The 24,061-nt window shown below is 48.0% G+C and overlaps 1 protein-coding gene across 2 annotated transcripts in view; it reads left to right on the forward strand.

Annotated features, from left to right (window-relative positions):
- PPIL6 (peptidylprolyl isomerase like 6) overlaps positions 1–24,061 on the forward strand; it is a 212,890-nt gene that overhangs the window by 93,338 nt on the left and 95,491 nt on the right. For both annotated transcript variants that reach the window (XM_078648402.1, XM_078648403.1), the window contains exon 6: positions 22,089–22,145. In XM_078648402.1, coding sequence (XP_078504528.1) covers positions 22,089–22,145 — 57 coding nt within the window. The remainder of the gene's footprint in view (positions 1–22,088; positions 22,146–24,061) is intronic.

Genomic DNA, 24,061 nt, shown 5'->3' on the forward strand with positions numbered 1-24,061 from the left:
GTTGACGCGCGATGGAAGCGAGTGGACTCATGTAAACGTTGAAGAGGGTGGGACTGAGTGATGATCCTTGTTGTACACCGCAGATGACTTCGGTGGCCTCTGATTTGAATGGGGGAAGTCGGACTCTCGGAGTTCTCCCAGCTAGGAACGAGATGATCCAGTCCAAGGCTTTTTCTTTTATGCCGATGTTGCTGAGGCGTTGTATGAGGGTGCTGTGACAGACAGTGTCGAAGGCGGCGGAGAGGTCGAGTAGAATGAGGGCCACTGTTTCTCCGTTGTCTAGTAGTGTTCGGATGTCGTCTGTTGCTGCGATGAGGGCGGTTTCGGTGCTGTGTTTGGCTCGAAAGCCGGATTGCGAGGGATCGAGGGAGTTGTTGGATTCGAGGAAGGCGGCGAGCTGGCTATTGACGGCTTTTTCTATGACTTTGGCCGGGAATGGGAGGAGGGATATGGGGCGGTAGTTTTTAAGTTCAGAGGGGTCTGCTGTGGGTTTCTTCAGGAGGGCGCTGACTTCGGCATGTTTCCAGCTTTCTGGGAAGGTAGCAGAGTTGAAGGATCAGTTGATGACATCACAGAGATGGGGTGCGATGATGGAGTCTGCTTTGTTGAAGATGTGGTGAGGACAGGGGTCGGTTGGCGAGCCGGATTCGATGGAATTCATAAGGCGGATAGTGTCTTCAGTGGTGATTGGGTTCCAGGCGCTGAGGTTGTTAGAGGGCGGTTTAGGTTCTGATGGGGGTGGAGAGGATTGTTCGTTGGAACTGTTTTCGAAGCTGTTATGTATGTCAGCGATTTTGTTGTAGAAGAAGGAGGATAACGAATCGCAGAGGTCTTGGGAGGGAGTGATGTCGTTTGAGGCTGCGGTGGGGTTGGTGAATTCTTTGACGATGTTGAATAGTTCCTTGCTGTTATGGGCGTTGTTGTCGAGTCGATTCTTGAATGCTGATTTCTTGGTGGATCGAATCAGCTGGTGGTGTTTGCGGGTGGCTGCCTTGAAGGTGGTCGTGTTGTCGGTGGTTGGGTTTTTTCTCCATGTTTTCTCGAGAGTACGGCATAGTTTCTTGGATTTCTTAAGGTCATCGTTGAACCAGGGGGCCTTTTTGCTGTCTTGTTTGGTGTGATGGTTTTTCAAGGGTGCTAATTCGTCAGCGCTGTGAGTGATCCATTGTTTGAATTTGATGGCAGCTTGGTTTGGGTCCGATGAGAGGGCGGGTGGGTTTTGGTTGAGCGATGTGAGGAGTTGGTCGGTGGTGATTTTGTTCCATTTTCTTCGGGGAATAGGTTGTGGGGGGTTGTGGGTCGAGGTGGTTTTGTAGCTGAAGTGGACACAACTGTGGTCCGTCCAATGGATAGCTGTGGTGCGATCGAAGGAGATGTGTTTGCTCGAGGTGAAGATTGGGTCGAGCGTATGTCCGGCTACATGGGTGGGGGTGTCGACAAGTTGTTTGAGGCCGAGATTGGCCAGGCTGTCAAGAAGGGTGGTGGTGGTGCTGTCGTTTTTCTTTTCCAGGTGGAAGTTGAGGTCTCCTAGTAGGATGTAGTTCTCGGAGGCGAGGGCATGTGGACTGATGAAGTCAGTGATGTCTTCGCTGAATTGTTTACGGGTGCCTGGAGGCCTGTAGATGAGGGTGCCTCTGAGTGTGGTTCTAGGGTCGGTGTGGATCTGGAAGTGGAGGTGTTCGGCGGTTGTAAGGTTATCGTCGGAGCTGGTCGTGATTTTGATGGTGTTCTTATGGACGATGGCGATTCCTCCTCCTGTTTGAACGGAGCGGTCTTTTCGGATGATCTTGTAATTGTCCGGGATGGCTATGGCGATGTCGGGTGTTGATGATGCGTTCATCCATGTTTCAGTAAGGAAGGCGACGTCCGGTGAGGTAGTGTCGAGTAGATCCCAGAGTTCGGTGGCGTGTCTGTGGACCGAGCGGGTGTTCAGCAGGATGCACTTCAGGTGGTTAGAGTCAGAGCTGTGTTTGGGGTTAGTGGATGTGGTATGGGTCTTGATGCTGGTAAAATTGCAGGAGTGGCAAGCAAAGGGACGTAGGTACGTCCAGGGGCAGCTTTGTAGCATTGAGGTGTGCGTCTGGGGTTAAGGGCTAGGAGGGTGGTGGCGTCATACGTTATGCTGGTGGAGTGTGGTTTGTGGGGGCCAGGGGGTCTGGCGCTGGGCGCGATCCTGGCGCGTACGGGCGTAGACGGGCTTACCTTTGGCGCGCATGGGGCGCGTCCGCTGCGCGTAGTCTCGTCTGTCATATGTGGATAATGGAGGGGGAGGGGCGAGGGAGGGTCAGCTGGGAGGCGGGTGCGTGGTGGAGGGGACGGGCTCCGAGGCACAATAACACCAAAATGGCTACAGAAGCGAAACCGCAACCGGTTGGGGCCAACAAGAGTGAAAGCTTCGTGGGCAGAGGCACAATAACAGTGATTTAATCAAGTATATCTGAAAGAAACAGGTTAGTATTAGATTCCTTACCTTAGAATATCCCCAGGCGTCAGTCTGGATCCGGAAACTTTTGCGTAGCAGTACCCCTGCGCGTCGGTAGGCGTCGTCTGCAGGCGTCCCCTGCGGCTCCGCGTCGTCGGCGTCGTGCGCCGTGATGACGTCGCTGGAGTATATAGACGCCGCCTCCGCGCGCTGACGTCAGTTCTTCTTTTTTCCGCGCCAGTTAGCGCAGATCCGAAGAGCAGTACTCCGGTCTTTTGACCAAGTTTTTGTTAACTCTAACTCTTTCTTCAGGTGCCGGTAGGATGCCCGGGTTTAAGAGTTGCGACGGGTGCGACCGCATGATGTCGGTCACCGACCACCATCGACTCTGCCTCCGGTGTCTGGGCGCGGACCACGACGTGGAGTCCTGCGTCGACTGCCGGGCCTTGACTAGTAAAGCTAGGCGGGAGCGGTCCCGCAAGCTGCTCGAGCTCCGAGTGTCGGCCCCGCGTCGAGAGCGGTCCCGGTCCGGTCGGAGGTCGAGGGAGCGGTCGAGGGAACGATCGCGGAGCCGCCATGAGCGCTCCGGGAGTCGCCACCATTCCTCCGGTTCATCAGGTAAGCGACACAAGAAGTCGGGGCGTCGTCATCGTACCCCCGACTCCCCCCGACGCCCGCGTGATGCGGCCGGGGGTTCGGGTGGCCCCACCCCCGCGGCCCCGCGTGGGTCGCCGACGCCGTCTGCCCCATACCCGTCGGTCCCTGGGGAAGGCGCGTCGCGCGAGGAGATTGAGGAGTTCCTCATGGCTATGAGGGCCATGTCTCCTCCGGCGGGGCCTACGGCGCCTGCGGGGCCGTCGGTCCCGTCTGGGGGCCCGGGCGGTTCGGGTGCACCTGCTCCGACGCCGCCGGGTGCTCCGGCCCCGGCGCCGCCGGCGGCTCCGGCCCCGGCGCCGCTGGGCCCTTCAGGGTCGTCGCCGGCTGGTCCACCGGCCTCTCCGGCGCCGATTCCATTGGGGCAACCCGTGGTGCCGCCTCCGCGCGGCGCCGTGACTTCGCCGTCGGTTCCGGCCGGCGTCGGGTCCCCGGCGCCGCGCGGCGCCACCCCCGTTCCCTCTCTGACTCCTGACGCGGAGTCGGACCGGCATCGTCCGACGCCGAGTCCGGCGCCGTTGGGGCCCATTGGCGCCCATTGGCTCCGAGGAGCCGGTCTATGTCGTCGACTCGAACTATGGCGATGAGGACGATTATGGAGAGGGTTGGGAGGGGTCTGAGGACCCTTTGTCACGAGCCTGCCAGTATGACGTGGACTGGGTAGGTGACTTAGGTGATGCCAGTGGTCTGGACGAGTCGCCCAACCCTGGGTTTGTCTCGCCTTCCCCTGTGGCGTCGGAGGCGGGGGCTGCCTATTCGGTGGTCCTGATGAGGGCTGCCAAGGCCTTGCGCCTTGAGCTCCCCGTCGCTAAGGTGAAACCTAACATCCTCACCGAAGTATTTAAACCGCAGTCATGCCCACAGGAGCCTCTGCTGCCGTTTAATGAGGCCCTGACGGATGTCCTTTTGGGCACCTGGTCCAGGCCCGCTTCCGGTGCGCCGGTTGACCGAAACGTTGCCAGGCGTCACCGTCCATGTTCGGACGACCCTGCCTTCCTCTCCACCCATCCCTCCCCGGAGAGTCTGGTGATACAGGCCTCCACTTCCCAGTCCGCATTCCCGTCGGCCCCGCCCGATCGGGAATCGAAACGATATGACCAATTTGGCAAGAAGGTCTTTTCGTCTTTGAGTGCTGGACTGCGGTCTTGCAATACCGCATGCCTCTTGGGCCGCTACACCCACTCTCTGTGGGATACGGTCGCGGAGTGTCTGCCGCAATGCCCGCAGGAGGTGCGGGACAAGCTCAACCAGGCCTTGGTTGAAGGCCGGGACGCGGCGAGGTATTCGATAAGGTGTGGTCTTGACACGACCGACTCGCTGGGACGGGCTATGTCAACGACGGTGGCGATTCGTCGCCATGCCTGGCTGAGATCCGCCAACTTCTCGCCGGATGTCCAGAATGCCCTCATGGACATGCCTTTCGATGGCAGTCGCCTGTTCGGTGACAAGGCGGACAACGCGCTTGAGCGCTTCAAGGACTCCAGGGTCACGGCCAAGTCCTTGGGTCTTTCGACCCAGCGCCAGCAAACGGGTTCGTTTCGCCCCTTTCGTGGCCAAGGAAGGGGCGGTCCCACACGTGCTGCCAGCCACGCGCCGCAGAACGCTCCCCAGCGCGGTGGCGGCCGTGGATTCCGCCGTGGTGGCGGTAGAGGGCAGCGGCGAGGTCAGTCCACACCTTCCCCCGCAGCAGCCTCCAAATCTTCCTAGTCCGAGCTTTCGGGCCCATGTGACGCCAGTGGGTGGCAGGGTTCGCCATCACCACTCCCGCTGGCGCGCGATTACATCGGACAGGTGGGTGCTGCAGCTCGTCCGAAGGGGCTACTCCCTCCCCTTCGAGTCCACTCCTCCAGCCATGCCACCGCAGAACCACCGTGTGTCGGGGGACCACTTGACACTTCTGCAGGAGGAAGTTACGGCCCTCTTGGCCAAGGGGGCCATCGAGCGCGTTCCTGGGCCAGAAGTAGGGTGTGGTTGCTACTCCCACTACTTTCTGGTGCCCAAGAAGGACAAAGGAGGCCTGCGTCCTATCTTGGACCTACGGAACGTCAACGGCTTCCTCCGGAAGGAGAAGTTCAAGATGTTGACTTTGGCTCAGGTCTTGGCTGCTCTAGACCCACAAGACTGGATGGTAGCGTTGGACTTGCAGGATGCGTATTTTCACATCCCCGTCCTGCCGGCCCACCGGCGTTACCTGCGGTTCACGGTAGGCCACGAGCACTTTCAGTTTATCGTGCTCCCATTCGGCCTTACCAGCGCCCCACGGGTGTTCACGAAGGTGATGGCGGTGGTCGCAGCTCATCTGCGCCGGTTAGGGGTTTCAGTCTTCCCCTACCTCGACGACTGGTTGTTGAAGGCGGGCTCGCCCCAAACAGTCGTCCACCACCTTCAGATGACGGCAGACCTCCTGCACGAGCTGGGGTTTTCCATCAATGTGCCGAAATCACACCTGTGTCCCTCTCAAAAGCTCCTTTTCATCGGAGCGGTTCTCGACTCGGCGCAGTTTCGGGTTTATCCTCCGGAACGGCGGGTCCGGGATATTCAGGCTCTGATTCCCATCTTTCAGCCGTTATCCCGGGTTTCGGTCAGGTTGACGCTGCGGCTTCTGGGGCTGATGGCCTCCTGCATCCTACTGGTGCATCACGCCAGGTGGCGGATGCGGGCTCTGCAGTGGGACCTGAAGTTTCAGTGGGCCCAGCATCAGGGCAACCTATCCGACCATGTCCTGATCTCGGAGGGCGCTGCGAGACAGTTGCAGTGGTGGCTTACGGACCGCGATTGGGTCAGAGGCAGATCCCTCTCCCTTCCCCAACCGGAGCACGTAGTTGTGACGGACGCGTCCCTCCAGGGCTGGGGTGGCCACTTGGGAGAGGCGGAGATCAGAGGCATCTGGTCTCCGGCGGAGTCCCGGCTCCATATCAACATGTTGGAGCTGCGGGCGATTCGCCTAGCACTGAAGGCATTCCTCCCCTTTGTCAGCGGGAGTGTAGTGCAGGTGTTCACGGACAACACCACCGCCATGTGGTACTGCAACAAACAGGGCGGTGTGGGGTCGTGGACCCTTTGCCAGGAGGCTCTGCGCCTCTGGCAATGGCTGGAACGTCAGGGCGTGACTCTGATGGTTCAACACCTGGCAGGTTCTCTGAACGCCAGGGCGGACGAACTCAGCCGTCGGTGCTCGGTGGATCACGAATGGCGTCTGAACTCGGACGTGGCGAACGGCCTCTCTCAGCAATGGGGAGAGCCTTGGTTAGATCTATTCGCCACAGAAGAGAACGCGCAATGTCATCAGTTTTGCGCGTTGGAGTTTCCAAGACGGCACTCGCTCGGCGACGCCTTTCGGCGCGAGTGGAGTTGCGGTCTGTTGTACGCCTTTCCGCCTATACCACTTCTGCCCAGAGTGCTGAAGAAGATCAGGCGCGACCGGGCCCAAGTTATCCTTGTGGCTCCGGACTGGGCTCGAAGATACTGGTATCCCGAGCTACTCAGCATGTCAGTCGGTCCCTCGATCCGCCTGCCTCTTCAGGAGGACCTTCTGTCGCAGCAGCAGGGGACGGTCCTCCACCCGAACCTGTCCAGCCTCCACCTCCATGCGTGGAGATTGAGCGGCGACAGTTGAGGCCATTCGACTTGCCTCCTGAAGTCTGTGATGTGATTCTGGCAGCCAGGCGTCCCTCCACAAAGTCGGTATACGCCTGCCGGTGGAAGAGATTTGTGGCATGGTGCACAGCAAAGGCTGTGGATCCCCTTTCTGCCCCTCTTTCTGAGGTTCTCCTCTTCCTTCTTTCTCTTGCCCAGCAGGGCTCTGCTCTGGGCACTATCAAGGGCTACCTTTCTGCCCTTTCCGCCTTCTTAAGGCTACCTGATCAGCCATCTTTATTCAAGTCCCCTATTGTACTGAGATTCTTGAAAGGCATCACGCACATGTATCCACCTGTTCCGTTCGTGATGCCTCAGTGGGACTTGAACCTGGTTCTGACATTCTTGATGTGTGCTCCCTTTGAGCCGCTTCATTCCTGTCCTCTCCGTCTTCTCACTTTAAAGACGGCCTTCCTGGTTGCCATCACCTCTGCCAGGAGAGTGAGTGAGCTCCAGGCTCTTTCTGTCAAACCTCCTTTCATGTCCGTCCATACTGACAAGGTGGTTCTTAGGACTAGGCCTTCTTTCCTGCCCAAAGTAGTTTCTGCTTTTCACATCGGGCAGTCCATCACCTTACCCTCCTTCTTCCCGCCTCCGCATCCTTCAAAAGATGAGGAGCGGCTCCATCGTCTGGACCCAAAACGTGCGCTTTCATTTTATATGGATCGCACACGCCAGTTCCGGGTGGATGACCAACTGTTTGTTGGCTACGTGGGTGAGAAGAAGGGAAGGGCGGTACAGAAACGGACCATCTCTCGGTGGGTCGTCCTGTGCATCAAAGCATGCTACTCTTTGGCTCGGAAGGAGCCTCCTGTTGGGCTGAGGGCCCATTCCACTCGGGCCACGGCGGCTACTACTGCCCTGGGCCGGGGAGTCCCTTTGCAGGACATTTGTCAGGCGGCTACGTGGGCCTCGCTGCACACCTTTGCGAGGCACTACTGCCTGGACAGTCAAGTCCGGAGGGATGGCTTCTTTGGCCGTTCGGTCCTCCAGGCCTTTCTGGTGTAGGTTTGTATTGGTTCGCAGACCCACCACCGGGGTTGGTATTGCTGGGGTATCTATTCTAAGGTAAGGAATCTAATACTAACCTGTTTCTTTCAGATGAACAAGTTACTTACCTTCGGTAACGATATATCTGTAAGAAACAGTAGTTAGTATTAGATTCCTTACCGCCCCACCCATCCTCCCCGTTCTGCGAACTGATACCTAGGGTTAAGGACATCCCTTTCAGGGCCCTAGTTTCAAATGGCACCAGTGTTAGTTCTCACATGGCTCTGCGTGTTCTGGCGCGGAAAAGCTGTGTGCAAAGAACTGACGTCAGCGCGCGGAGGCGGCGTCTATATACTCCAGCGACGTCATCACGGCGCACGACGCCGACGACGCGGAGCCGCAGGGGACGCCTGCAGACGACGCCTACCGACGCACAGGGGTACTGCTACGCAAAAGTTTCCGGATCCAGACTGACGCCTGGGGATATTCTAAGGTAAGGAATCTAATACTAACTACTGTTTCTTACAGATATATCGTTACCGAAGGTAAGTAACTTGTTCGTTACAACTACACAATTCTGGCGAGCGTTATGCGAGGCTAGTAATTTTAAACTGTTATGAGGCAAAGCAGGCGCTACTGATTGAAAACAATGCTAGCACGAGCAGCGCGCTCCAAAATGCAGGCAGCAGTACGATACCAAATGCAGCAGCACGCTTCGAAATGCAGGCAGCAGTACGATTCCAAAATGCAGCCAGCGGTGAGAGGAGCAAACTTGGGTAATGGCGCTAAGTGGTCAGCAGAGCGATCGTGGTAAGGGTCAGTGGCTGTGGGGAGCGACCGCTTCTGACGGCGTCAGGACGGTCACAGTGAAATCGAGGACGGGGCGAGCTTACTGAGTCTGTGGGAGGGAGGGTCAGCTGGGAGGCGGGTGCGTGGTGGAGGGGACAGGCTCCGAGGCACAATAACACCAAAATGGCTACAGAAGCGAAACCGCAACCGGTTGGGGCCAACAAGAGTGAAAGCTTTGTGGGCAGAGGCACAATAACAGTGATTTAATCAAGTATGTTACAACTACACAATTCTGGCGAGCGTTATCCGAGGCTAGTAATTTTAAACTGTTATGAGGCAAAGCAGGCGCTACTGATTGAAAACAATGCTAGCACGAGCAGCGCGCTCCAAAATGCAGGCAGCAGTACGATACCAAATGCAGCAGCACGCTTCGAAATGCAGGCAGCAGTACGATTCCAAAATGCAGCCAGCGGTGAGAGGAGCAAACTTGGGTAATGGCGCTAAGTGGTCAGCAGAGCGATCGTGGTAAGGGTCAGTGGCTGTGGGGAGCGACCGCTTCTGACGGCGTCAGGACGGTGAGTTATTTATTACGTTCCTTCTGTTTAGGCTAATGTCAAAAAATGTGCACGAAAATCGAAGGACTTTGACCTGTGCCTGGCGATAAGGCTACTCCCAGCATGCCCTAGCTCGCTCAAACCTTTGAGCCAGAGATGGAGGTGTACTTCCTGACCCAAAGCAGTGATATCAAGACTTGGGAGACCTTTTGGGTGTTGAGGAACTCTAGAGAGGGAGAGTGGGTTTGGCTTCCTTCCCCAAGGTACATTTTGGTTCTACACTTTTTACACTGTGCTTTACATTAGGCACACCATGTGTTTCCACACTATTTTTGCTTAGGTTGTGCACTGTTGTGTTTAACATATGCTATCTCAATATTTGATATGCACCCAGATATTGAATCTGAAATACAAAGATGTTCTCCCCTTCCCTCCTTTGATCAAATTCACCAGCCGGTCCACCCCACATTAATGCTAGCCTTCAAACGTAAATGAATGATAACATTACTATCGTTATTATTAAGGAAAAATAGTTTGTGTCTGGGGATGATAATGCAATACTTTGCAAGTCAGCATCTCTAGAATTCTGTAATGTTGCTAATTCTGTGTTCTTTGAACAAATAACAAAATGTAATACATACCATCAAGCTTCCGCAACCAACCCAGCGAACCCCCAGCGGTCTCCTGAATCTCATTAAAATCCTCAGTAAGCCCGAACGGTCAGCTGTGGACTAAAAAACTCAACAGAATATTTTCTAGACACGTTTTCTGCATTATTCTTTTCTGCTTCCCTCCCTGCCACGTTCCCACTTCCTGCCATCCGTATATCTAGTTTGTAACACAGGTAAATGAGTTCAAACAGGCAATCTGCCAGTTCATATGTTATCACCGGCTCTAAAGTTGTGGACTCTCCTCAGTTTATCCTATCAAAATGGCAGTTCATACTTACTCTAAAGTTTAAGGTGTAGCTAATAGCTCTGGGCACACCTTTATGATCGATGGCCCAGGAACAGTTATAACTGGATTTACAGCTGTCAAACGTGATAACTTCGAGTAGGGCGTGGACCAAGGGCAGAACAGACGGTTTCCGTTAAGGATCATAACTTCTTCTGTTCATAGTACACAGAAGACAATTAGTTAACATATCAGAGAGAATTTCCTTTTTAGATCAAATGCAAACTTGATGTGTTTTATTTTCTAACAATTTGATATGTATGGTCTGGAGCTTCTCCCAACATGTCTGCCTTAGCAAATGTTGAAATTGTCATATGTTTTGCTAGAAGTTACGGCACTATTTACTTTGGTTGAAAACTAAGTTGCATTTGTTAGGTCAAGAAAAAAATTGGTGCTTTTTTACCTTATTCCCCTGCTCCTGAACCTTCACGTGGATTGCAGTGACATACGTTTCTCTCACGAGAAAGTAGTATCCCAAACTTTGGTTACAGATTATTTTATCTTCAATGGGCACCTGCATATATTTTAAAAGGTGTGGATTTTTAAAATATTTTGTATGTATTTGTATATATTATGTATGTATGTGATAAGCACAAACCTATTTATTTATTTATTTATTTATTGAAAGTTTTCTATAGCGCGAACATGACCCTTGGGTATCAGAGCGCTTAACAAAAACATGGAATATGTTAAGAACATGACATATATAATATACATGTTGACTGTAAAGAAATTAGTTAGGTATACTTCCACACCGGGTCGATGAGGGAAGATAATGTAATATAAAAATAAATGAGGTGCAGTACATGTTTAAACACGAATAACTAATGTTCTGAGGTAGGTTAGGGACTAAGTATATAATATAGATGTACTAGGTCTTTCCATATATGATTGATTTTAGTGACTTTTCTTATACCTCTATCTTCTCCAGCCCCCGGGTTAGCATCGCACCAATGACTGGTATCATCTTAGCGTTGGTGATTTTATAAAGACTTCCAATATTGTTATCTATTAGTCATCTCTTAATCAAGGCTTAGTTGGTGAATAGTCTTGCTTATGGAAGGAACTTACTCATCAGAAAAATCTTAGTTTCCCTCTTGGGAAAGTGGGAATTGCAGAGAGGGGGTTCACAATAGTTGACGGAACAGTGTTGGCATGAGTTTTAGGGGTAGGGTCAGAGCAGTGAGGAGAGTTGCAGAGCTGAGAGACGGAGAGGACAGGATGCGAGTGGAACTCCTCAGTAGTGACAAGGTGTTGCTTCAAGATTTTGGATTTCAGCTCCTTGCGGAAGTGAAGAATGTATAAACATTGGTGAATAAGGTGAAGGATAATGTTCCACACCCAGGAGTACAGCAGGAGAAGAATTCCTCCTGCCTACCAAAGATGAAGACTGCTTTGGATAAATACTCCAGGCTTCAAAAAGAGAACCCTTTCTACTGGAAGCAGGTTTCAAAACCATAACTCATGCTCTTATCTTTTACCACCTTGATGAGTCTACAAACACTGCGCTGTCCTCCATCCCTGAGGTTCACCTGGCTCCAATGCAGACCATCCTCTGTGCAGGCTCAAAAGAAGGCACAAGTGCAAGATGATGATATAACTTCTAAAGACTGGTTACCTCTGCCTGGTTGCTACATATTGAAACCAGCTACACCATACTGTGCAACCAAGATGAATACCTTCAGTGCAGCCTGAATATCTTGTAGCGCCATCACCAGTAGACTCGAAGTCAGTAAAGGAGAAGTAAATGCAGCAAGAAAAAGACATCACACCAGGCTTTTTCATATGCTATGAACTAGAATCTCATCCCAGTTCATATATAAAATGCTCAGTCCCTTATCCACTTTAATAACAGGCAGGAAACCTACCTAGTCAACCAATGGCAAATTAGGGTAAGCACCACAATTCCAAATAACTGGTAAAACAGTTTCACTCCCATCCCTCTCTCACCCACCGCTATCTCACTCCTAGCCTTCTCCCATTCTACAGCTGTCACTCAACTTTCTACTCAGCTGTGCCCACTAGTCTCATTCCACGCTTCCCCTCTCCTCAGCAACCCCCACCCTTGTTAGTGCATCTCCACTTTGTATCTAGATTCACTCTATGTAAGTTACATGGATCCATGTCAACGGAACCGTGCTTGGTAAAGTATGCTGAGATGCCCAGTTTTAATAAGGTGATCAATGACCCGTGTTTTGGACATTGAAAAAGACCCAACTTTCCCATGACAAAAATAAATAGGAAAAAGCTGGGGATAAAAGGAACAATTTAAAACTTGTTGGAACTTCTAGACAAACACATAAATATGACAACATCTACCAAGGAGAAATATTCAAGCAGCTGCACACTTCATGTACTCGGGCAGAAGAGAACAAAAGCATATATGAGGGACAGCCCTGTATTCTTGACAGATTGTCAATAATGGGTTGGCAAGGGTTATTGGTGACCCCGCACCACTGAGCGACCAGATTATCAAAGAAAATTGTGGTAACAACAAAGAGTTTGGTGAATAGAAGTTATATCGTTTTGAGATAAGTTCTAGAACTAATTAATCATGAATTTAGGGAGTGAGAATGATAGCTTGTGCTAACATACCACCCACTAAGATCCAAGCTTATGTGACTGTATGAAACCCATACTAGAACAGAATGGGATAAAATGTGCACACCAGGAAAAACAATATCAAGCAGTGGTATTTTTAGGTTAATGCAATTTAATAACTTTCATAGAACGTATTTAACATCACAGAGACTATGGGCCTGATTTAGATCTCAGCAGACGCGATACTCTGTCACAGCGGTGACGGATAACCCATCCGCCGCAATGTAAATCCCATAGGACATAATGGGATTTATATTTCGGCTGACGGGATATCCGAACCATTGCCCAGCACGTATCACTGTATATAGCTGCTGTCGACATAGAAATCATCTTGATAATGGTCGACTTTTTATAAGACTCATATTGTCACTTAGGTTTAGGTTCCCGTTTCACTTGGGACACAATGCACAAATTTTTCTTTGATTAAGATGTAAACAATGTATCTACCTATTTATGTTCGAAAATGTATAAAATATGTTACACTGAATCATTTGTGTTGGTGGTTCCTTCGCCCTCTGCCATTAGTCAACCCTTTATATTGTGATTGTGCTTTTTATTACAAGTATAGATTATATTATTCCACAGGAACCATTGAATTTCCAAGGTGGCTCTCGCTCTGAGATGCTTTTCATCTCATTTGGAGCTCAGGCCTCCTGTATGCCTTTCCATGCAAACCACTTCTGTCCAGAGTGCTCAAGAAAATCAGGAACGACCAGGCCCAAGTCATCCTTGTGGCTCCAGACTGGGCATGCAGAGGCGGGTATCCCGATCTTCTCAGCATGAGAATCACTCCTCCGATCAGGCTGCCCCTCTGGGAGGTTCTTCTGTCGCAGCAGCAGGGGAGGGTTCTCCACCAAACCTTTTAACTCTACGCCCTTTTGCGTGGAGATTGAGCAGCAACAGTTGACTGCTTTTGACACTCCTCCTGAAGTCTGTAATGTTATATTAGCAGACAGGCGTCCCTCCACCAAGACGGTGTACGCCTGCCGGTGGAACAATATTGTATTATATTGTAGAGAAAAGTTTTTTGGCCCTCTTTCTACTTCCCTTTCTGATATTCTTCTTTTAATTTTTACCCTTGCCAAGCAGGGCTCTGCTCTGACAACTCCAAAGGGTTATCTTTCCGCTCTGTCTGACTTTTTGCTGCTGCTTGACCAACGCTTCCTATTTAAGTCCCCTATTGTGACTAGGTTTCTCAAGGGTCTGTTTCTCCCCTCTCCTTTCTTTATGCCTCAGTGGGACATTTTTTTTTTTTCTTTTTTTTTTCAGAGTTTTATATAGCGCGAACTAGAACCGAACCGAATCAGTTATCAGAGCGCTTTACATAGCACAGTTACGTTACATGAGGACACACTTTCATTTTAGGCATGGGGAGATTAAGTGATTTGCCCAGAATCACAGGGGGTTTTTGGCGTCGTTACCGAGACTCGAACCCAGATCCCCAGGTCCGAGGTCGAGCGCCTTAGCCGTTAGGCCAACCCCTCTCCCCACTTTAATTTGGTTCTCACTTGCTTAATCTGTACTCCTTTTGAGCCTCTTCATAATTGTCCCTTCCATCTGCTCAAGACAGCCTTTCTAGTGGCAATCACATCTGCCCCTAGGGTGAGTGAGCTGCATGCTTTATTATTCAAGCCTTCACTTCTGTCTGTTTTTCCAAATACAGTGGTGCTACACACTAGGGACTCTTTCCTGTCGAAAGTGGTAACACCTTTCCATGTGGGCCAATCTGTCACCTTGCCCACTTTATACACTCCTCCACATCCCTCAAAAGAAGAGGAATGACTCCATCGCCTGGACCCAAGAGAGGGTTGTTGTTCTACTTTGACCACACACTAGAGTTCAGGTGGATGACCAACTCTTTGTGGGGTATGATGGAGCGATGAATGGTCAGGCGGTACAGAAACAAACCATTTTGCGCTGGGTGGTTCTCTGTATTAAAATCTGCTATGCACTGGTCAAGAAGCAGCCCCCTGAGGGCTTAAGTGCTCATTCCACCAAGGCTAAAGCTGCTGTGACTACTGTGTTAGCACATGGGGTCCCAGTCCTGGACTTTTGCCGGACAGCAACATGGCGTGCCTACACATGTTTACCAAACAATACCATCTGGACAGTCAGGTCCGCAGAGATGGGCACTTTGCCCGTTCGGTCCTGCAGGAATTTGTAGTTTAGAATTTGTCTGCAGTCCACCATTGCTTGGGTGTCTGTTCAAAGGTAAGGAATCTGCGTGTAGATGTCTCTATAAGATGAACAAGTTACTTACCTTCGGTAACGCATTATCGGTTAGAGACCGTATCTAGCCACAGATTCCTTACCGACCCATCATCCTCCCCGCTCTGAGTACAAGTTTCTAGGGTCAGGGCTGACCCCTTCCAGGGCCCTAGTTGGGCACACAAGTGTCAGTGCACTTCATGGCTCTGTACCCCGGGCGCGGACAATCATGAAAAGTAATTGACGTCAGTGCGCCAAGGAGGCACCTTTATAGTTGACGTGTACAGCACCTACGGCACGTATGGCACCACTGCAGGGAGCCAATCACGCCACCTACCAGCACACAGGGATACTGCTCGCTGCCAGAATAGTTTTCACCCAATGTGTCAATCTATCGCTATGTGCTGTGTTCTTGTCCTTGTCAAAACAATCTTGACTGATTGAGGGACAAAGACAATTGATTTATTGCCCATCACAATTTCTTCATTTTGTTTACTTGCCAGACAAACTTCTGCAACCGTTTTCAAACAACCTGGTAGACTTACAGCTACTGGATTGAATACGCTTGAAAGATATGCCACTGGACCCATTAGTCCTCCATGTTTCTGGGTGAGATTTGAAAGTGCACATCCATCTTTTTTCATGACAGAATAGGAAGAACATCATATTGTAATCAGGCATCCCAAGTGTTGGCACATGACGCAAACTCTCTTTCAATTTCTTAAATGCCTCAAGACACTCATCATCAAATGGTACTGGATCTTGTACATCATTATATGTCAATCTTACTAAAGGTTTCGCAAATAATGAAAACTTTAGAATCCACTCACAACGGTTCCCAACAATTCCAAGAAAGATCTGAACCTCCCTCTCTGTAGTCTGCAGTTTCAATTTCAGAATTACAGAAACACGTTCTTAAGCGACTTTCCTCACACTCTTTCCAAAATGGTGTCCAAGATAAATGACTTATTTTTCACAATACTGCATTTTAGTCAAGGGAACCTAATGCCCATTTTCAACTAGGTTATTTAACTAGGCATATTATCTAGTTTACAGTTCTCTTTTGTCTTAGATACTATTAACAAGTCATCTATATATTGAACTAGAAATGAGTTACATGGCAATTTCAGACTTTCTAAATTTTTCTTTAGTATTTGGGAGAAAAATGGAGGGCTCTGAGTATACACTTTGTGGGATTCTACACCCCATGAGGCCTTTATTCAATCTGTATTCTTTTCTTTTCTTTTTGTTTGTTGTCCCTTTCTTTAATTTTTCTCTGTATGTTTTTAAAATTATTACAGTCCCTTGTTTTCTCAATTACATCCTTAATATGAGCTCTTAAAGTAATCAAGCCCATCTGTTTAATCTCATCATGTGTTACATGCATTTTATAATTTTGTTTCACCTTTTTCATTTTATTAATGTCATCTTCTAGCCATCAGTTAATTCTTCCCATTTATCATGTGCTTCATTAGCACAACTTGCTGTTGCTTTTTCAAATATCTTATTTCATCAGCATTATAATTTTTTTTTTTTGCAAATCCACATTCCCTTGTAACATTTCTCCAAATGTGATATTCAAAATTCCAATACAAATTTCTTTTGTTGGTGGCTTTACCACCACAGTTCTTACAGGAGTAACCTGTGTCTGACCCTCTAGTGCCCGGCTTCTCCTTGTACTAGGCTCTGCTACTGTGGCAGTATCTTCTGTCTGAGCACTCCGTACAAACCCAGAAGGGGCTTGTGCCATTCCTGTATCTCTCCTAGCATCTTTATCAGCCCCTACAACAGTCTTGGTTGCCTCCATTGATCTATATGAATACGGAGGAGGTCTAGAATTCAACAGTTCACTTATGATTTGATCATCATCATCATCTGACTCCATATCTTTCTTTCTTCTCTTTATCCTTCTCTTTTCCATTAACTGCAGCTGGAAAGGTCCTTACACATTTCATGAAATTTTCCCTCCAACTTTTCTTTTGGCAGTCCAATTTACTTTGAAACCAACCTCTGAATGCCTTCTTTATTGTTTTCTCTTTCCTTTTTAGTTTCCATGTGGTCCCATTTATTGAGCACCTCAAACAGTGAAGTTCTAGGTACTGGCCCTATATCGTACATGCCCAGGCCGACGGATCGTTGCAGACAGCAGACGCTTTATCTTCTTATCCCAAGATTTTTCCTTCACGTAACACGGGAAAGGATCTCTTACTATTCCTAAAACTATTATTGATACCTACCGCCCTGAGGAAGTCCCAGGCCAGATGGCCAGTGTAAGGGGGCGAAACATGTGTTGGCTGCTAAATGTTTTTCCATTGTCTCAAGGCACTACGGAATAAATTGGAATTGTTTCCAGAGAACAAGTGATTTTTCTTACTCGTTCTGACACATCGAACAACTTATATCGTACATGGTTTTTCTTCGAAAATGTTTTTTATTAATATTGGTGGGTCCTTCTAATGAGAACTGTAAAACCTCATCATGGGCTGTGTATTTATTTATTCAGAGATCCAAGCACATGTGTATTAACCAACCTCTACCATCAGTTCATATGCTGGCATTTCTTCACTCTTCAATTTCTGACCCTCTCTAGGTATCTTGTTCTTTGATTCGGGTTTCGTGAAGACACTGTCCATATTTTACATCTAAACAGCCTGAAACCAAATGCTAAATCACAATAAAACTCAAGCGCATCTCTTTCAAAGGTCACCCTATCACAGCATGACTATGGCAGAAGCCAACAAATCAGAGCATGGCTTTATGGTGATGTCTCACCAATCTCAGTGCGGCTCCTTGGGTGAGTAACCAATCCAATCACAAAGCAATTTCTCTGTTAACAAGGAAACAATTATGGAACCACTTTAAATCTTTTTAAATCAATAAACCCTTTCTCTTACCCTAGAAAAAAACTAAAAGTCAGTATTTTAAGTAAAATACCTCAATCTCAAAGCATAGTAATTCAAATACAAACAATAGAAAGAAAGTCTCAACAATCCTACAAAAGGTCTTGCTAGGCAAACCCTGATCATCAAAAATATACGTCCAAGTCAATGTACCTCACCCCATACACTAATGGGAAGCACAATAACTCAAGTTAAACATTCAATCCTGAAAAGAAAATGTGTTAATGCAGTCCCAACAGATGTGTGATTGGTGTCTCGCTCTCCATACCACAATTCAGACAAATAGTCACTATCTCAAATTCTTAGATTTACGATGAATCCGATAGCTGACTCTATTCAAACCAATAGTACATATTTTCTTCAAATGGGATTACACATACAAATAATACATCATCACAATAGTGACCAATCCACCTATCGAGCCCACGATCATCATCACATAACAATTCAACACAGGAACAGAAATCCATTTTCACAATTCATACTTCAAAACACATACACAAACTCAATGTCTCACTGCAAATAATTAGAGCCCCATTAGGATAGCCACCGCCGGCCTGTCGGGGGTGATCCGCCCGCCATCCGTGCCGGAATGACCCTCCGCCATATTATTATGGCTGGGGGGGTCCGCGGCGGATGGAAAGACCGTCCGACGCTTTTCCGCCCCGGTCGCCTTGCGACCGGGCGGAAAAGGGTTCTATATGGTGGCGGTGTCTATCAGACACCACCAGCCATATTAGAATGGGCATTTTACAATGCCTTTCCATGGCGGCATTGCCGCCACGGAAAGGCATGCGGAGTCTGCTTTGGGGGCCCGTTGCGGGCCCCAAGGGACTCCGGGGGGTGTGGGGTGCACATGTGGGTACCTATGGTACCCCCCAGCAGTTCCATGCACAACATGGCAGGCACCGCGTGGTGCCTGCCATGTTGTGCATGGATGTGCATAGCATGCCTTCCTGGCATTGTGGCGGGTGGTGCTGAGTGCACCGCCCGCCACAATTTCAGGAATCCCGGATGCGCCCGCCACTGTGGCGGGCGCATCCTAATTGCAGGCACGGGACCCCCTCCCTTATGGCAGGTGGTCCCTTTTCACGACGGGATGCCCGCCATCCTAATGGGCCCCTTAGACTCCAAATGTGTTCCAGAATGCACAGCCAATACAGCTAGGCACTTCCCTGGAGGATCCTCTTTTCTCCTTCGTTCGGGGCATAAATGATTCATAAACCTCTAATGTTTTCAGGGGACCCCTTGAAGAGCAGGAGATCTTATGCTAACTATCTTCTAGTACCAAATTTGAGCGAGCTGAACCACAGTAGTCTCTTGAACCCCATTATTTGTATGTACCCCAAATTTTAGCTTCTTGAGCTTTCTCATTGATCTAGAGCATGGGTACTCACAAACATTCTGTCGGGCCAAAATTACAGTGTGGTTTGTGGTCGTGGGCCACACCGGTAGGGGTGGGGTCAGTGGGGGGAACGGGGCTAGAGTAAAAAAAATCAAACCTGTTTCAAAACATTAGACAATGCGACAATGCTGTATTTCAAAAGCAGATGTAACTACAAAGAGCACATTTTGATAATACATTTTTATTAGCAGACAATAGCAATCGTAAGAGGCATTGCGTAACTTCATACACACTTTGACCCCAATTCCATCACAGTCTCTCTCTCTCTCTCTCTCTCTCTCTCTCTCTCTGTCAGTCTCGTTCTCTCTCTCAGTCTCTCTCTCTCTTAGTCAGTCTCTCTCTCTCTCAGTCAGTCTCTCTCTCCATCAGTCAGTCTCTCTCTGTCAGTCTTAGTCAGTCGGTCTCTCTCTCTTAGTCTTCTTGGTCAGTCAGTCTCTCTCTCTCTCTCTCTGTCAGTCAGTCTCTCTGTCAGTCAGTCAGTCTCTCTCTGTCAGTCAGTCTCTCCCTGTCAGTCAGTCTCTCTCTCTCAGTCAGCCTCTCTCTCTCTCTCTCTGTTAGTCAGTCACTCTCTGTCAGTCAGTCTCTCTCTCAGTCAGCCTCGCTCTCGGTCAGTCAGTCTCTCTCTCTGTCACTCACTCTCTCTCTCTCTGTCTCTCTCTGTAACAGTCTCTCTCTCAGTCAGTCAGTCTCTCTTTTCCTTAGTCAGTCTCTCTCTCTCTCTCTCTCTCTCTCTCTCTCTGTCAGTCTCTCTCTCTCTGTCAGTCTCTCTCTGTCAGTCAGTCTATTTCTGTCTGTCAGTCTCTCTCTCTCAGTAAGTCTCTCAGCCAGTCTCTCTCTCTCTCTCTGTCAGTCAGTCTCTCAGCCAGTCTCTCTCTGTCAGTCAGTCTCTCTGTCAGTCAGTCTCTCTCTCTCTCTCTCTCTCTCTCTCTCTCTCTCTCTCTCTCTCTCTGAGTCAGCCAGTCTCTCTCTCTCAGGCAGTCTGTCTCTCTCTCTGTCAGCCAGTCTCTCTGTCAGTCAGTCTCTCTCTCTGTCAATCAGTCAGTCAGTCTCTGTCTCTGTCAGTCAGTTTCTCACGCCCCATCTGTCATTCAGTCTCTCTCTTAGTCAGTCAGTCTCTCTCTCTCTACTCTCTTTCCGTTCTCTCTCCAGTCTCTCTCTCTCCACTCTCTCTCCACTTTCTCTCTTTCTCTCTCTCTCTCTCTCCATTTTCTCTGGGGGGCCATGGGTACATTACCTGCAAGGTCCATGGGCCACCAAGGAAGGCCTGCCGGTCCGCTGGCGGCCCGCAGGCCGTACTATGAGTACCACAGATCTAGAGGCAAGAGACTACCGTCCCCATTAATAGCACAAACTTAGCAGAGTAAAAATCATAATTAGAAACTAGGGCCATTCAAGAACTGAGTTCTAGATTAAAATTAAGTGAAAAAATAAATTAATACCGAACCATTAATAAAACATTACAGAGAATATGCATAAGTTGCCATTAAGGTTCAGGTACAGAATACAGTATTAAAGATCATAACAAAAACCCTAGTTATCCAATAAAAATCCCTCTATATACAAAGGTCCTGAATACGACTTCGGCGGTGTGTTCGAGTGGGGCCGTCATGTCACCGCCCCACTCCCACACCGCCAAAGCTATGTGAGCACTGCCTGCCAGTTACGTGTTTTCTTGTGTCTGGCTGGCGTTTCTTTGGCGGTCCCACAGCGGTGCCTCTGAAAAAGGGCATAGCAATATCAATGTCAAAGGCAGTACCTGCACGGCATGGACATGCCGTGCAGGAACTGGGTTGCATGCACACAGGGGGAAAAACGTGTCCCCCCTCCATGCACCCCGTAGCCCTGAGGTAACAGGGAGTCCTTTAGGGCCCCCTTTGTTTCCTCTCCACAACAGTTTTCATGGCAGGTTCACTGCCATGAAAACCAGACGCAGAGGAAACTCGTAATATGCTTGGCAGTGCCGCAGTGGCACCACCAAGCATATTGCAGACTCAAGACTGCCACAACACCGCAGGGAATCAGAGGCCCCATGACAGTCTGAACGCCCAACTTGCACTAGGGTGGTCGGGCTGCCAGTGCGGTGGTGCCCACACCACCACCATGTAGCCCTAATTAGACTGTGTCAAACTCTTAAAAAGTATTGACAGCATCCTACGTGAAGAAATGAAAATCTCAAAAGAATCAGACAGAGTAACAGGAGGAAAATAGAAACTTGCCCCAATCCCAAAAAAACAGGTTTTAATACACAATTTTTGCATATTAATTATAAAAACTGCAGATTCATCATGCTATGTCGAGGAGATTGCATTATACAATTTTGTCATTCTAAAAGATCTTCCGCTTGCTTCCTTTGGAACTGCACTACGGAGATGTACAGCATAATATGAAACATTTCTTAACAATATCTGAAAGAATTCAGTTCTACTGCATCCGAAATTCATGCAGGGATCCTTCAAGATGATACATCGGGTACACGATGGAAAGTTTCATTCACAATACAAGCTTTGTCATACAACAGCCTATTTGCACCTAAGCATTCTGTGTTCTGCAGAAACTGTAGGGAGAGAGACTCTCCCTCAGCAGGTAGATGTTTAGGAGAGCGAAATGGGAATGAGAAGGAGCAAGATGAATAAATCACTAAAACTGCCTCTGTTTTATTCAATGGTGTCTCACACTAAAATGTGTCCTAACTATACTACACTATTTATCACATTTTTAAATGAAATAATTACACTGTTCAGCGGTTGCAGTCATATCTACCATCAAAATTACTAATCTGGACAAATAATTTGTCACCCAAAATTGCACATCAGAAATATCTACGGCTTGTGTGGTGAGTTGCACCTTTGAGACTTTAAGAAATTTGTAATGCAAAATAATGAAATTAAAAAAAAAATGTTTTAATGATGCGTTAGGTTGCTTGGGTCATAAAATATAGTATAATTCCTAACTGCCAATTTATATTTATTGTACAGGTATACCGACTGGAGTAGGAGAAGAAAATGAATCAATTTTTGGAGGCCTTTTTGAAGGTAACATTTAAACAGTAGTTTGTAGGAATGCTAAATGTGTTATGTAGTGATCTTTGCCGTGTGTTCTAATGTGTAAAAATAAATATTTCCATTTGATGTCCACACTATGCAGCCTGTGCCAATAATGTTATAATTTTGCACTTTTCGTTGAGATAGTTTGAAAAATGGACATTCCCCTTGGGAGGCCATTTTCTCTCAACACTAATGGGTTTCTACTTCTACAGCACAAACTCTTTACAATTCACACTTTATCGACCCGTAGTACTTTTCCTGCTTGGCTGATATATTTGAGGCAACAGTTTGCATTCTTCATAATTTAGAAGTTGACCCTCACAAGTTGTGCTGGCAGTATTGTGCTGGCAGTACTTGGCCGGCTCTGCCCAATATACATTTATATATCTGCAATTCTTTTTAAGATGGATAGCTATAAAATTGATGCATTAGTGATGAGACCTCTTCCAGGCTTGTGCATTAAGCAAAAGGTGAGCAAGTACCTTTGTTCAGTTAAGTGAAACAGGTGACATAGAAGGCCATTTTTGTATTGTAGTTATTCCTGCAAGAAGTATTGATTCTCAACAATCCCTTTCATCAGTTAATCTCTAGATGTTCATAATTATTATGTTAATGTCAGAACTCATTTCTTTTAATAACAATTGTGCTGCATTTTCATATGAATCTGAATATTATTCCTCATTACATTTTTCAAGTACAGCTTGGTTTGACAAGAGGACCTTTCATATTCTTAATGTTTGGTGAGATTTTAGGTTTTACTTGGACTGCAAAGAATCTGTCAGATCAGTAGCCCATAACCCCTTGAAAGAACATCCACTAAGAACATCCACTATTGTTCGCAGGGATATTGTACGTATTTGGAAAGGGTATATAATTTTCCTTCAGATGGTATCTTTTAGAAATTTGCCCTCTCTACGGGGTCATCCTGGATTTCTTTACCTTTTTCCTGAACTTTATTATTCCTTGCTATAGAATTCTGTGCACCTTACTCCTGCTAACCTGTATTAAATTGCTTGTGCTCCTGCATTCAACATGTTAAAATTGGTATCCACCTGATTGGTTTATTTATTTTGCCATACATCTCTAGTATATGGTCTTAAATGTATCCAGGGCCTCTAAATTAAATGCCACCAGTGAACTGAAGCACGCATTGTGCCACCCACTGCAGTAGCACTGTAAAGCATGTCTCCAGGCCTACCATTGTAGCCTGGTCGTGTGGTTTCAAGCTGCAAATTCAATCTGTCAAAATAATCCCTCTGCCCTCCTTTTAAATATTGAAAAGACACCCGTAAGTAGGCCCTACTTCCCATAAAGTAGGATGCGTGGTATTGAAAAGTAAGACTTGTAAAAGTTTAATGTTAAATATGCTGTTACAATGAAAAGCCCTAAAAGTTATTTTCACTGTAGCAGGGTTGGCTGTTCCTTAGAAAAGCACTGGCATACAATATTAGGTTTAATAAATGTGATCTCCGGCTAGTAAACAACTACAAATTTGAGACTTAAAAAGAAAATACTTATTGCAAGCCAAATTCACTTGTGACATTGTATTTGTAATAAATATTTTGGAAAGATGGCTTTTAGAAAGTTACCTTTGCCCTGCCTGAAGTCCCTGGAAACAAAATCTTGATTTTGTTCTCTCACTTCTGCCAGCAGTAATTAGCATTTGCAAAGAAAAGGCATGTGAACTTGCACCCTGGAGCGAACAATATGCTGACCAAAATGAGCAGAGATTAACCATTTGAACCTGACAGAATATATAAAGGGAGGGCTTGGAGGTTCCTTTTTTGACAAAAACAGTCAGATCCTGTTTGAATATCATACTCCTTGACAGGCCTGGTATTTTCTTTTTTTTCATATGACACTTTGGGGCGCATTTCAATGTGGTCTCCCCTGTCACACGCAAA

This window comes from Lissotriton helveticus, chromosome 6 (assembly GCF_964261635.1).
Source record: "Lissotriton helveticus chromosome 6, aLisHel1.1, whole genome shotgun sequence".
Lineage (NCBI taxonomy): Eukaryota > Metazoa > Chordata > Amphibia > Caudata > Salamandridae > Lissotriton > Lissotriton helveticus.